At 40.7% G+C, this 15,486-nt stretch overlaps 1 protein-coding gene across 14 annotated transcripts in view; it reads left to right on the plus strand.

The window, feature by feature from the left end:
- The window catches only part of DAB2IP (DAB2 interacting protein), a 1,007,890-nt gene extending 993,246 nt beyond the window's left edge, over positions 1–14,644 (plus strand). For 10 of the 14 annotated variants that reach the window (XM_029614455.1, XM_029614462.1, XM_029614458.1 and 7 more), the window contains 2 exons: positions 2,058–2,145; positions 9,033–9,200. In XM_029614455.1, coding sequence (XP_029470315.1) covers positions 2,058–2,145; positions 9,033–9,200 — 256 coding nt within the window. Of the gene's footprint in view, positions 1–2,057; positions 2,146–9,032 lie in introns of all 14 variants that reach the window. The other 4 variants (XM_029614450.1, XM_029614456.1, XM_029614452.1 and 1 more) reach the window with 2 other exon arrangements.
- Positions 14,645–15,486: the final 842 nt, after the last annotated feature.

Here is a 15,486-nt window from a genome sequence, read left to right on the forward strand (position 1 = left end):
GGACGACTGGTGAGAAGGGAAGTGACAGGTGAGAGAGAGACTGGTTGGGGTAGTGACTGGTGAGAGAGAGGAAGCCTGGTATGTGTGTGTGTGTGGAGGGTGACCTGTCACTCCATATAGTCACACCAGTCGCTTTCCCCCTCACTAGACCAACCAGGCTAATTCTCTCACCTGTCACCACCCCAACCAGCCCCTCTCCCATCTGTCACCCAGTACAGTCACCCCAGTCACACCTTCTCTCACCAGTCACCCCCACATACCAAGCTGTCTCTCTCTCACCAGTCAACACTCCAACCAGTCTTTCCCACCTGCCATTCCATACAGTCACCCCAATCATTCACTCTCTCACCAATCACCCCCACGCCCACCAGTATGCATATCCAAAAATACCAGGGCCCCTTTTCTAAAATACAAAAGTATTGGCAAATTCAAAATATGTATTTGCATTACATGCTTTTGCTTTTGCTGACTAGAACTTGATGGTATAACTTGTATGTTTCCTTTTCCTGACTAGAACTTGATGATATCACTTGGTCATCCCCCTACAAACACCACCTTGCAACCTTGACAACAAGAAGTAACTAAGGAGACAGCCTATGAGAATGTAGCATCAAACCTCTAGCTAAGAATCTTCTCCTCCAATTGACACTTTTTCAGTTAGTGTGTACCAACTATAGTTAGTGCGCGTTAACATCCAGTTATTGTGCACTAAGTCCTGTTAGTACGCACTAAACAAAATACCAATTTTTATGAAATTTCATCATTTTTTTTTGTTTCATGGCCTTACCAAAACAGAATGTAATAGACAAGTCTGTTGCTGTTTTCTAATACATTAAAAACGACCTCACACCTCTGCCAATAATCAGTGTTTGTTGGTGTTTTCGCAGTACACATTATATTATTTGAGTACCTTTTCCAGATGAATCAAATATATACTTTTGTGCAGCTGAGGAATCGTTTGCATGGAAAAGACGCAAAAACAAAGCAGAGGATCCAGAGTAGGCAAAGGAAGGGCGAGAGAGCACCAGGGGAAGCGGTGTTTTTCCGGTGTTTATCTAATAAACACCTATTTTTTTCTTGCATCAAGAGTGTTTTATTGGGGTTTTTCAGTTAAAACCTAAAATAAGAAGCACTGGTTATAATTCCTGAGGCAGCCCCAATGGAAGAAATAAAAATAACCCATAAAGATCGTAGTGCAGGCCTCTCCCTTTCTTCCTTCTCAAAGCCTGTCCTTTTGTGAAAAGTGCCTTCTCCAGGCCTCCAACCACTCCACCCCACCTTTGCCATGTGTTTCAATCCCAGGTGGCCTAGTGGGGCCCAGAGTTCCATTAATGTTCCATTGCTCCTGGGGAAAGTTAGCTATAACTTTACTAATTTTCCTGAAAATAAAATGGCTTATGATTTTTCAGGCAAGCTGTGTTATTTTATTTACATGAACTTACCTCATATTGAGCTGCTTTAAAGCAGCTCATTATTATTTTTGCATTAGCGGGGGGGGGGGGGGAATGTGCGATATTTAAAATACCCTGCGTTAAGAAATTTACTGCACAGTAAACGCCTAATGCAACTTGATAAATGACTCTCTAAATTTGTTAGGTCCATGCAACAGCAGAGTTTTTCTCCATTACTAACCAAAGCTATGACTCTAGGTTTTCACTCTCATTCTCCAGAAAATGCTGTTACTGCAGGATGTTCCAGGTGGTTTGTAAAGGATAAAATGATCGCTATATTCCTTTGCTCAGTATAGGCAGTAATTGATCCATTAGAATTTTACTGGTCATCCCATTTGACTTTGCATAAGCTAATTGGCTTACCAATATCTCCAGTTCATTTGGGCTCACATTCCAAATAGTGCAACTGGGCTGAAACAGAAGGCTTGAAGGAAATAGAAACTGTGCAAATGAAGTTTTCCAAATTATGAAACAGGATTTCCCCAAACATTTGCGATCATCATCTCTGATGTGCATCTTGTTAATTCTGGGAGATACTTGATGTACTTTGTTTTTACTATTTACATCTTCAGAATGTGTATTATTAATTATATTTTATAATGCCAGATTGATGTCAGTAGAGGAGGAATTAAAGAAGGACCATGCTGAAATGCAAGCTGCAGTGGACTCTAAACAGAAGATTATTGATGCACAGGTAAAGATGCATGAAAAATACATTTCTGCTTTGTAAATTATTTTCATCAGAAGACTTAGTGGCAAAAGGTGCTGTAAAATGGTGGAAATAAGTCAAATCTTATAGAATTAATACAAAAATCCAATGATGAAATATTGCCTAATTTTGCAAAATAAGAGAGACCTCCATGGGGTCTTTTAAACATGCATTTATTGATGTACAAAAAGTGAGATTCTCAGTTCATGAATAATTTGCAAATAGGTGCATTTTGCTAGTGCAAGAGCATCTATTGTCAATAGTGAATCTGACTGAACATCCGTCCACATGTTGATATTAGGAAACTATTGAATGGATTTGGCTGAAATTCAGCATAGGGGATTGAGGCTGAAAGTTGTCAGGCAATTATGATTTTGGTTTGAATTGGTGCAATTTTACAATTGCCTGACACCTTTAGTCTGTGCCAATTTTCACTTGCTCAGAGGAAGGGAAATGCACTTTTGAGTTATGCTGCTAGAATGCACAATACAACTTTTTGTGTCAAAAGCTACACTAAATTAAAATGTAGCATCAAAATGTAATTTTCTATAATATCCTGCAGGTTTATGTTGATTTTGCACTGTCAATATAGAAAAGCTATGCACATTAAAATTATAATATTTTAATAACTCATAAAAGGTATTGGCAGAACAAGATAAATTGCATGATCAGTTATCTGTGTTTTAAGAATGGTCTCTTGCTTATTCATTTGCTTGTGTGAAATGAACTGGCACAGTGCAGACATTGTCAGAAGCCTGCAGGCAGCACCATCACTTTACCTGGAGGCTTGGAGGAAAACACCTCCAGATTTATACAGAAATCTGCAGTTTTTCAGTCCTTTGCACTTCAATCACATTCGTAGCAGAGAAGCCCCTACCTTATACAAGTTACCATACCTACATGGCATCTTGACTGATTTTCTTCAGAGGCTCCAAAGACTGAATTGAGCAGGGGGGCTGAGTCACATTTCTGCCTCCAGGATTAATTACAGTGGAGAGGCAGAATACAATAGCAATACATAACTGTTATTTTAAAACACACTTTACCACAAAGGGCCTCAAAGTGAAAGAAAATAGTACAGACCTTATATCATACACAGTGCAGTATCATAAAACATAAAAAATATAGTATCATATCAAATATAAAAACAGCATAAGATATAGCACTAAAATTAAAGCCAACCAAAATACTAGGGATGTGCAAAGGAAAATATTTTGTTATTTTTTTCAGGATTTGTTGGTTTATTTGCTGAACCAAAATAAAGATTATATAAAAAAAAAAAAAAAGGAACAAAAACAACCCCCCCCCCTCACTTCCACCCCTCCAGCCTCTACTTACCCCATTGGGGTTTCTAAGTAGCAAGGGCCAGGAGCAAGCCCCAGCCACTCGTGCCCGGCTGGCAGGAATTGAAAAATAGCGCCAGTCGCAGGGCCAGCCAGTGCCAAGTTGTCTGAGGCCCATAAAGCATTATGGCCATAAGACAAATGTTGCTTTATGGCCCTGCAATCAGCACCATTTTTAAATCTGAGCCAACAGGGCAGGAGTGACTGGGGCTAACTATTTTGAAAACTTGTAATTGGCTAAGAGCAGAAGAAACAGATATGCTGGTAAATCATGCACAAGATTTACCAAAATGAAGAAATTGAATAATTTATGGATTTTTGGAACAAGTCTTTTTGGTTTGTAACATTTGAAACAAACCAAAAATAAACTCACTTATCGCAGTTTACCCATTTGGGTGAAAAAAAGTGCACATACTTACAAAATACAGAGCAACCAGCAACATCCCTTTACCAGGGCCGGTACAAGCGTATTAGGCACCCTAGGCGAACCTTCTGCCTTGCACCCTTCCCTCCCAGTCTCTGCTTCTCTCGGCTGTGAGCAGGATGGACGGTGCTCGCGGCCCACCGAGTTTCTATTCCTCTCGGCCATGAGTGGGATGGGTTCCGCTTGTGGCCCCATATGGCTGCTTTTGCTGCCCCCTAATGGCCGGTGCCTTAGGCGCTTGCCTAATTCACATATTGGGAAGAGTTTCAAAGAGTTATGCGCGCCGGGACAATTTTCAAAGCCCCGGTCACGCACGTAAGTCCCGGGGCCTCAGGAAAGGGGCGGGGAGGGGTGTGGTCCGGGGGCAGGGCTAGAGGCCCCAGCACAGTGGCCATTTGCTGCTGTGCCAGGGGATCATGTGCCGGCAGGGTGCAGGTGCACACAACCTGCGCTTGCCCCGAGGCAGGCGCAAAAGGTAAAATAAGATTTTTGGGGGGGACGACCTAGGTTAGGGGAAGGGAAAGGGAGGTTAGTGTAGGGGGTTGGGAAGTTCCCTCCCAGTCCGCTCCAAAATTGGAGCGGACTGGGAGGGAACTGAGGAAGGCCATGAGTGTCGGCGCGTGCTGGATGTATAAGTGTGCACCCCCTTGCACGCGCTGACCCCCGATTTTATACCTTGTGTGCACCTGCGCACACATGTTATAAAATCGGGCGTTCATCTTTGAAAATCTACCCCTAAGAGTACAGCAGAGTCTACAAAGCAACATATAAAATCGCCCTTTTGTAAGCACATCTAACATCTCGTCGTCATGGAGAATAGAGAAAATCTCCATTGTTTTTCAAGTTCATTTTAAGGACATAAGGAGTCCACATTAGCAATGCCCCCCTCCTCACAGAAAACTCCATTTACCACTACCCTTGGTCACCTTCTGCTCAGCCAGTTTCTAATCCAGTCAGTGACTCTAGGTCCCATACCAAGGGCATTCAATTTATTTATAAGTCTCCTGTGCAGAACTGTGTGAAAAGTCTTACTGAAATCCAAGTACACTACATCTAGCGCTCTCCCTAATCCAATTCTCTGGTCACCAGCAAATGAAGGTTCTGCTGTCAGCACTCCATCTGGAATGCTGACAGTGGAACCTGGAGCTTCTATCCAAACTTAGAAATAAAGTGCTTCCTCTCTAAAGGAAATATTGGAGGATAGAGCAATACAATATTGAACAGTCATTGTACCTGCTGGAGTTATTTTTTTTCATAAATGATTTAGACACTCAGCTAACCAGCCACTCGATAATTTGTAATAGAAAAAAGGTAAATGTTGCTATCACAAACCTTCCCCCTGCTTCCTTATAGTTTCAAATTTCCCATAATATCATCAGCAAAGGATTATTTTTTTTTCTAGTTTCCAAGTCATGAAGTCTTCCATGTTGCATGCATGTTTCTAACTTTTCCATCCACTTTCAATGTTCATCACAGCATCGTAGCCTTCAAGCTTGACTACAGGAGTGTGTGTGTGTGTTTTGGGGGGAGTGAATTTAGCCAGATTAGAATTTAATTTAGCAAACAACAGTGGAGTAAGTCCTTTTCAGACATGATTATGGTAACTTTCAGGCACTCATGTCATGACTTGTGTAATTAAGAAATTAAAATCAACAGAGAAAATAATATATTTCCTGCTTGCTTAATGGAACATTTTCCTTCATTCTGACAGATAAGTTAAAAACTTTGTACTTTCATATATGAATCATGCATGGACATTGTAGATCAGATATAGGGGAGGTGAGTCCTAGAGTATGACCAGAAAGAAAAGGCTGCAAAACAGAAATATTTGTGAGTGTTTATATCCCTAAAATAGCCGTATCTTCCTCAACTGTGTTTCTACCACATATACTCTGCAGCTGCTGACCAAACATTTTGTATCATTTATCCATCAGCCTGACAATAAATCATGCCACATCCTTTTATTAAGGTTGGCTAGGATGCTTTTCCATTCTGAGAGGAAAAAAAACAATATTATGTTTAAGGGATAAACCTGCTAAATGTTACTATTTATTATAACTGGCTGACTGCTTCTTCATAGTAATAGCTTAGAGTGCTAATCATTAAGGTTACTTAAACTGCAGTGCAAGCCAGCTAAATATGAGAACACAAATATGTATATAATAAGGGATGTACAAGTTTGCTCCTCAAAGGTCCTGCAGGCTGATTTTTAGATTATCAAAAATATGCAAATTAGCCAGTACATTACACCAATTATATTAAAATTTCTTGTGAATATTCATTACAAACAGCCTGAAAGCTAGACAGGTTTGTGACCCTTGTGCTTACCTGCTCTTATCACATTGGAGGATGCTGGAGACAGATGCTGTATAATTTTGTAAGGGATATTTTATCATCAGGATCAGTTTCCCTCCTTTTTCATGTTAGACCTTTTCTCTGCCTTCCCCAAACTTTCTCATCATTCATGTGATCTTGCTTCACATTCTTTAAAGATGCTTCTATTTTACCTCAATTTTCCCCAGCGCTTAAAAATTGCAACCATTCAAATCACTTTGTCTTGGTCCCAGTGGGTGTGTGAGGCTTCTGAGTTTGATTCCTGAGCATGGCTCCCGGTCAGCAAGGCTGTCAGAGGCTGGAGATACTAAAGAGGCAGCACATTTGGAGAATCAGATAAAAGTGTTCTTGCTGAAACTTCACAAGTACGCTGAGCAGTTAATTATAGAGAGAGAATACAATGGCATATAAGCCTCTCTAAGTCTGCCCAGTTTAATTGCTGTTACATTTGCCATAGGCCCCCATCTGATCTTCATTGTCCCCTTCACACCTTTGCAACTAAGGATGCTCTATGTTTATCCCAGGACTTCTTGAATTGCTACTGTGCTTCTCTCTATCACCTACATGGGGACACCATTCTGTGCATCCAGCATCCTTTCTGTGAAGAAATAGTCCCTTTTTCTTGTTACATGTATGTCTACCCTACTTGGAATCTCATATCGTTATCTCTTGTTCTAGAAATTCTGTTCTACTGAAAACATGTCAACAGTATCTGTAATGGTTAAATCTTTGCAGTGCTGATACATCCAGTAGCACTTTAGAATTGCTCAGTAGTAGTAGTAAAGGCTAGCCTAGCAAATTTTCACAAGCAAAACTGTGAATTTATGCAAAGAAGATTGGAGCTAATTACACAGCCAGGCATAGTGCTAGCAGGATTCAAACCATTTTTTATTTCCAGTGCAAGTAACATGGAAATGAAACTTAGTTAATACAATGAAAAAGTGAAAGTTAGTCTCCTATACTATGTGCATCTTTATCGGCCGTGGAGGCTAGGCTGGGAGCCCCCCCTTTTTTCGTATTTTCCATACTGGTCACATAGGGGCAGATTTTCAAAGGGGTTTGCGCGTAAGATACACGCATACCCCCCGAAAACCTGCCCCAAGTTCCCCCTGCGCGCGCCGAGCCTATGTTGAATAGGCTCGGCAGCACGTGTAAGTCCCGGGGCTTTCCAGGGGGGGAGGGGGCGTGTCGCGGCGGCGTGTCATCCGGGGGCGGGGCTGCAGGCGTGGTTCCGGCCCGGGGGCATGGCCGAAGCCTCCGAAACTGCTCCCGGACCAGGGAATCGCTTGCCGGCGGCCGGCCCGGCGTGCGCAAGTTACGCCTGCCTCGGGCAGGCATAACTTTGCCAACAAAGGTGGGGGGGGTTTAGATAGGGCTGGGGTGGTGGGTTAGATAGGGGAAGGGAGGGGAAGGTGCAGGGGGGTGGAAGGCGCAGGCTGCTGATTTTGTACAGCCTTGCGCACGCCGACCCCGGATTTTAAAGGATATGCGTGGCTACGAGTATATCTATTAAAATTCGGCGTACTCTTGTTCGTGCCTGGTGCGCGAACAAAAGTACGCACGGGCATACTTTATTAAAATCCACCCCATAACTTACTGTACCAATAGTATTGTCTAAACTCATATCCTGGAATGTAAACGGTTTGGGAACCCCGGTAAAGAGGAAAAATGTGATTCTGAAGGCAAATTAGCTAATTTAGTACTACACGGTAAAGAGATGGGAAAGCAGCGAGCAGTCTGGAGCAACAACATTTAAAAAAAAAAATGGTCAAGCTCTGGAAAGATTGGTGAAAAAAGCTGAAATCTGAGCACCGAGAGAACAGGTACACCATAGCCGCTAACCTTCGTATCAAAGACAGTGCCTGAAGATAAAGATGATGATGATATTAATATAAACATACTGTACAGTGACTGATTCAGTGCAGTGTGCAATATAGAGAGAAGCAGATCTGTAGAATATTTTTCCCACATCAGAATCTTATAGAAATGAATTCAGGTACCCTTTGGAGTCTGTAGTAAAAGTGAATAGGAATACACTTTGACTAGCAGGGCAGCCAGATTATACTGTATACAGGGTATATATATATATATGCAGTAAGCCCTCCACTAGGCAGAGATGTTTTCAGCCGACTACTGCTACCAATCACCTTTCAATCACTGAATTTCTTTCATGGGCTAACAAGCCAGCTGGATTATGTCTGATAAAATGTGGGGCGATTTCTTTTCAAATGGCAACATCAGAATATGGGTCCGTTCAGCCCTTCACCGCTGCTTCTATTTATCAGTGTTACGTTTACAGCCCACCACCCTCGAAGATCAGCCTTCCATCACGGATGCATTCATGGACTAGCAGGATGGCTGCAGTGCGTTTGACACAGCAGACTGTCTCCATTACTGACATTTTATTACCGCCCTGAAAGCACAACAGAAAAATGGCAACTATTCATTCTACAGATAGATTAAAAAACAGAAACTATATTTGGCCAAGGACACATTCTTTATCTACAGCGGTGCCAAGCTATACTTCAAACCAAATATTAATCTGTAAATGTAGGCTAAATGGATCTTGTGAGTCTTAACTTGTCGTTATTTTTCTATGTATTATGAAATCTTTATGGTAAAACCATGAGGAAAGAGGTGGCTGAATGGGGACAGTAATTTCCCCCCCCCCCCCCCAATAAAAGCAAAACTTCACAAGCTTCCAGTCCATTCTACGAGACACGAATTGTGATTCTATGTATAACAATAGTCCTGTTAATGTCTCGTTACAGGAAAAACGCATTGCCTCACTGGATGCTGCCAACGCACGGCTAATGAGTGCCCTTACTCAGCTGAAAGAGAGGTACAGCACGCAGGCACGTAATGGAATCTCCCCCACAAACCCAACTAAATTGCAAATTACAGAGAACGGAGAATTCAGAAACAGCAGTAATTGTTAACAAATGGAAGCTGCAGGAGAAAAAAAAAAAAAAAAGGAGCCCTGGAGTAAAAGGCGTTTCACGGTCACAAGCAGCACTTGAAAGAATGGGCCTGACCCCTCCTGCTCCTGCCACCCAGGAAAGCTGGTCCCTTACTGGAGACTGCGCACTTGACTTATGCATTGTGGGAGACAGTACCATCAGAAGCTAGACCAAGTATTCTGTGGGGGAGTGGCCAAGACCAAGCTGTGTGAAATGTCTGGCATCAGATAACTCATTTGTATTGGAAATTTCTGTCTTTGCTGGTGGATTTTTCAGTGTTTATTAATGTTTAAACAAGTAGTCTTTTACTTCTCAGACTGTCCGAGGATGTTTTTTTAGATTTCTCCCATGAACTCGTAACAATCTAAAAAATCGTAAATTGGTAAAAATAAATACAAATAAAGTTTGAGCGGCCAAAAGCTCCCCAGTCAGAGTACCCCCCAAATAAACTATTAAGTTAGAATGTTATAAAACATTATTATATTAAAATGTGCAGCTAAAAATTGGTTCTTGGTATGAAAAGAAACCACTTGATATCATTCTATTTCTAAGTCCCACCTGGAAATTTGCAGTCATTGAAACTTCCCTTCTTACTGTTTTCCAGATAGCCTGGTGATCATTTGGCAGAAAACAGGCCATATACACTTTTTGGTTCAGCTGATTTTTCACAACTCCTGGGATCGGTGGGGGTATTTCTCATAGTCTTCCTGTGATAAGAGTTTTCTCTCATTAAGGAAAGATTTCCTGCAGCAATGAGTTAGTAAAACGACAGTTCATACAGAGGGATGGGTATTCAGTAAGGAATCAGATGTGCTGGCATGTGAAAATCACTCAAAAATACAATGAAGCTTCATGTTTCATTCTGTGCCATTTCCCACCCGAAATGGCACAAAATTCCTAACCAAGCTTTCATGTTGCATATATGGCATAAATCTAGAACGAAATGATAGAACAACACAAAACAATTTTTTTTCCATACGTACCCCTAGAATTCATTGACATAGGATTGACAGAGACAAAACCTTGCTCTGTTGAGCTATATCATAAGAACTAAATTAGGATTGTACAAAACAAAAATTACTCACTCATGTATGTGTCCAATTAATATCAAGTTTTGATCATTTTAAAGAACATATTTTCTATACTGTGTGTTTCTTAGGGCAAATTCATTGCATATAACACTGCTAAATACATACTTTTTTGTTCCATAAATTATAGGCCCATATCCGACACTACACTTGCCATTATTTATTTTTTCTTTTTTTCATGTTTCCCGATAGTCTATTAGTCAAGAGCTGGTAATCTGCCTTGGTAAGGTCCATTTGATTGATTTAACACAACTGCTCTAGGTTAGTGGTTGGTGCAGTCACTGTAGCACCCATCAAAGCAACTTTTAATTGTAGGAGAAATTGTTTTCTATGTGTTTTACAAAAGGAAACAATTTTTGAAAAAGGCTCTCCAGTTATAATACAGGGTGGAGAAGTTACACACATACATATGTATTGCTAGATGTCTTTTACGTTACTGCACAGCAAAAAGCAAACAAAAAAATAATTTCAATGTGCAGCCTGTAACTGAGGCTGTCACATCATTATTTATATTTTTTTGCAGCCACACAATGGTGAAATACCCAGTAATGCTCAATGTAAAAGCTCTGGTTCGGATGCAGATTAAAATGCTAAACTATAGAGAGAGCACACCAGAACTCTCTGAAGACCAGCATCTTGTTGAGGCAATGGAGGTCCCTGGTGAGGATCCAATGTACAAGAATCTTTTCCTGAGGAGCTTACTGGTAATTGGTGACACTGTTTGAATGTAAAGGCAGGAGAAAAAAAAAAAGTGGAATTTGATATTGTCTCCCTGAGCAGTGTGTGTCACTGTAAAACATGCCCCATGCTGGTTTGGCTTTCTTTTGTGTCAAGGCCACACAAAGCTCTTTTAGAATGAGTTATTGTGCTTATCTGTAGTTGACAGCACGTCCAGAGATGTCCATATCCAAGCCTGTCCCAAAGTGATTCATGGCAGCAGCCATTATGTGAAGCCCTAGAAGCTGATAACGCTGTAGTTAATGTCCTTTATTTATTAGTTAGAACGGGTCTATGTCTTGGCTTCCCATTTGGAGAATCTTAAGAGACAACTGCTGTCATGAATCACTTTGGGGCAAACTTTGACATGGTTGTCTTTGAATTCCTTGCCACCCACTAAGTTCCCTTTCAATTTACAAAACCAAAATTGGGCATGGGGGTTTGCAGACAATGTTCTCCTGTTTACCATCTTTTCTACAACTCCCACCCCTTTCTTTTCTGTTTTTAGTTGTTCTGTATACAATTAAATTGAGAAACCAACAATCAGGGGGCACATTGAAAGTCATTAGTGCATTCCTGGAATTTCATATTTCAACAAACTGGAATTTGATCACTTTGTTTTGCTATAAATAAGCTTCCCCACTAAGATGAAAAGGAAAAGAATTTTTTTTGTGCTATTTAACAAAGGTGTATTCTGTATACAAAGATTTAAATGCTAAACATTCAAAAAGAAAAAAAAAAAACAAAGATCGGTAATTGTATTTCTTTTCTTTCACAGTATGCATTAGAAAAAAAAACAGCTCATTTTCTGGGATTCTGTCCTCTTTAAATTTGGAATGCGCACTGCATTGGAATTAAAGACCGTGAAGAATGTAAACCCTGATCAAAAAAGGGAGTATCCAACAGCAGGAACAGCAACCACCGAAAAATCCCCCTTGTCAGGAAGTACTGTGCAGGCCTAAGCCAGGATTATTCTTTTCTGTCGGCTTGCACAAATTCGGCATGCTTATATTGGTATTGCTCAGTTGAAGGGGCCACCACCTCTTTCTATTCCACAAACCAACACTACTGACCCAGTGCCTTTGGGTTTTTAAGGGTAGAGTTTTCCTGGATAAATGTTCAGGATTCCCAGGCTCAGGCCAGGGGCAGTCAAAACAAAAACAAAATGGTTATGCTCGTTGAGCCCAAAAGACTTTTCTTGTTCCTTTAATTGTCTTTTGGACACTCATGCACTTAGGACATCAACATTGGTCGGTTCCTCAAAGTCAGTGCAGAGGTGTTCAAGATAAACAGAGCATTCATCTGTGCTACATGTGTAAAATATGTCAGATGATTGGAATATTGAATTTTGGTTAGAGTAGGTACAGTCCAAGCTCAACTTTACTTGTGATTCTAATAATAAGCGAGGATACCGTCAACAGTGTATTGACCTGTCTACCATAGATATATATGTTACTTCCTATAAACATAAACCTAATGAAAAGGATAATTAGCAGGCAATCATTGTTTGTAATAACTTGCCTGTGGTTTTTTTGCTTTTAAGATTTAGTTTTTGCCAACAGTCCACATTTTTGGCCTCAGTTACAGTGATGGCAGCGAGTCTTCCTTCCAGCGGAATCCATTCAAATGAGTTAACAGAAAAGCACAGCATGGGGTGAAAGCAGAAGACCCAAGGAGCTTGCGTGGGTTGAGAAGTAGCTAAAGATCTGATGCATCATGCAAAAGATGGCATTGTTTTCCATATTCCTTTGATGAATGTTATGGACCTGGTCTCTTCCACTGATTAGCAAATTCCCTCTTGTCTTTTCCTTCACAAGCCTGAAGAAAGGCAACTGAATAAGCACTGGGAATATGCAGAGTGCTGGAAAACAGGCCTTTGCTTACCATGCATTCTTTCAGAGGTTTATTCTGAGTAGACTGTGGAATATGTGTTCTGTTTAATGTTTTTTTTTAATTTTGGGGTTTTTTTTTTGTATAGGGTTTTTTTTAATGTAAACGGGAAGCTGAAAAGGCCAAGAGACTTTCCAGTGGTGCAGGCCATTATTGGTACCATTTTAGCAAACCTTTCAGAACACCACCCAAATCTCAACAGCTCTTACAATAATTAAAAAATATTTATGCAGCTATATAGGATCAACCAACATGTTACCTCATATTTTGCAGGAAATTAATTTCTGATTTTAAAAAAAAAATGCTTTCTTCTGTTTTTAATGTCCATGTTTTAAAAATCATGTATTCAAGTACTGAAATGTCAGGGCTAAAACACTTCTAAAGAAATTCTTAAGATGACCCTCCACACCAGAGAGCAACAAACACCTCAGCTGCCTTGAGCATCTACCACTACAGATTTTTTTCTATAATCAGTTACGTGAAATAGGTTGAACTATCTGCACATATCCGGCAGGTAGCCAGTGACTTGTGTCTCACATTATTCTCCCACATGAGATGCCTAGAATTATTTCATTTAATGTAAGAAAATATAAACAGACTGACGGAGAAATTTAGCAATTTTGTTCATCTGCACTGCAGTTTGTAATCAATAAATTCTCCTTGCACCGAAAGCTCCCCACACCCCTAACTCCAGACTGAGCAGTGACATAACATTAAAGTTTAATCATATAATGTCACCTGCCTCAGCTTTGGCATAGCAGAACAAATTCCCTAAACACCTACCTGCATCCTTCAGTTTCTCTTGCCTGTAAACCCAAACCATTTGCACATATCTCTATAATTTACAATGGCCCTGCCTTGGATTTTTTTTGCTGCAGGATTTCTGTTCCAACCTGCCTTTCACATAGCAATACAGGAAACCCGGTGAGAGAAAACAATCTGAAATGTTATAAAGAGTGGTTATATGCTTCTATCCAGCAAGGACCCAGCTAGTGCAGAACCTGTAAAAGTGTACAAAAATGGCAACATTTTTATCTTCTTTTAAATCTTACAGTTTTTTTGTAAATGTACTTGGTGTTTGACTCTACTATAACTATTTTGCCTATTACATATGAAAATTGACTTCCAGTACTGCTCGTTTAAGCAAGATTGTGGGACTGCACCTTTAAGGCCATTTTTTATTTATTTATTTTTTTTAGCAAATATATACAGAGTATTACTGGGAATAAGCTCAGATTTTAAAATGACACAACAGGGATATCGAAGATTCCACATTAGCAGGCTGATGTCTTTGGATACTGAACTCAGCACCAGGAAATCTCTTTGCAGGGGATGGGAGGGCTTTAGATACCTAGCTCAAGATCATCCCAGGCAGTTGAGGTAGGGGTGGGGTGGAGTTTTACCTTCATGTCATGGTCAGCCAGGGAGGTCTCCCTCCAATAACGTGGGAGTGGATGCACAGGGAGTTTTACCTCTGCCCCTGTTGAGGCGGCAGTAATATGCGCTGGCATTCACTTCCCCCACCCCCCTCAGCCTGCTGTCTGTCTTGCCCACCCCTTCCAATGATCCAAATCCAGCCCCTAACACGGTTTTGATGTTAAAAGACAAATGCACACTTTTACAGAAAAGCCAATAATTGCTGGGCTGAGATTTAAAAAAAAAAAAAAAAATCAAAATTACACCACCACCACCTCTGCACAAAACCACCGTGTGATCTTTCTCTTCCAGGGAATATTTTCATCTGACATATCCATGAAAAATTGGTGGGTTTTTAGGGTTTTCCGTGCCTCCCACTGTTTCTCCAGCTGCCATAAACCGTGACATAGGATGCACAAAGCAATTTAGGAAACTGACTTGAGTGGAAAATCAACCAAATGTCATAGGGAAACAGTTTCAGTTGGATGGAACTTTAAATCAGTACTTGATAATGTAAATAGAAAAGGAAGGGACTTTGTTTTTGGATAGGCAAACTATTCATAATACCGCTTACGGGAACATGTCTTACTCTGTAAGGATTTTCTCTTGGTCAACTTGTTTATCTCTACCTACATGTAAATTATTATCTATTGTAGTGTCAAATGTTTATATCTCATGATCACATTGGATCCTTAAGGTTGACCATGAAGAGGGCCTCCCTTGCTCTGTATAGAGCTAATATAGCCTTGCTCTTTCCTTCCTCACAACCAGCTTTACTCCTCTGTGTAAAATAAAAAAAATTCCATTAATTGAGCAGTAAGTACTGTCCAGCCCACTGACAAAAGGTTAATATTGCTGTCGTTAGAATTCTTCAAGCAACTCCACTGCAGCACTCCTGGGACCAGCTGTGGTCACAACAATATTGGCAATTACACCACCCACACTGCGTGGCTCATGCAGTGTGGGTGCTGTCATGTGCGGCATGGTGGCCAAGTTGGACCCATCAGATCCAGTGTGTACAAAAGTAATCAGTAATGTTTCTAAGTTGCTAGGGAGCAGCTTGAAGAGTTCATGACTTAAAGGCAGCCTCTAGAAGAGGTAAATAAATGCAAGCCAGGTCATCTTCTGAAATACTGCGCAGTGTGTAATTCATA

This window comes from Rhinatrema bivittatum, chromosome 8, assembly GCF_901001135.1.
Source record: "Rhinatrema bivittatum chromosome 8, aRhiBiv1.1, whole genome shotgun sequence".
In the NCBI taxonomy this organism is placed as follows: Eukaryota; Metazoa; Chordata; class Amphibia; order Gymnophiona; family Rhinatrematidae; genus Rhinatrema; species Rhinatrema bivittatum.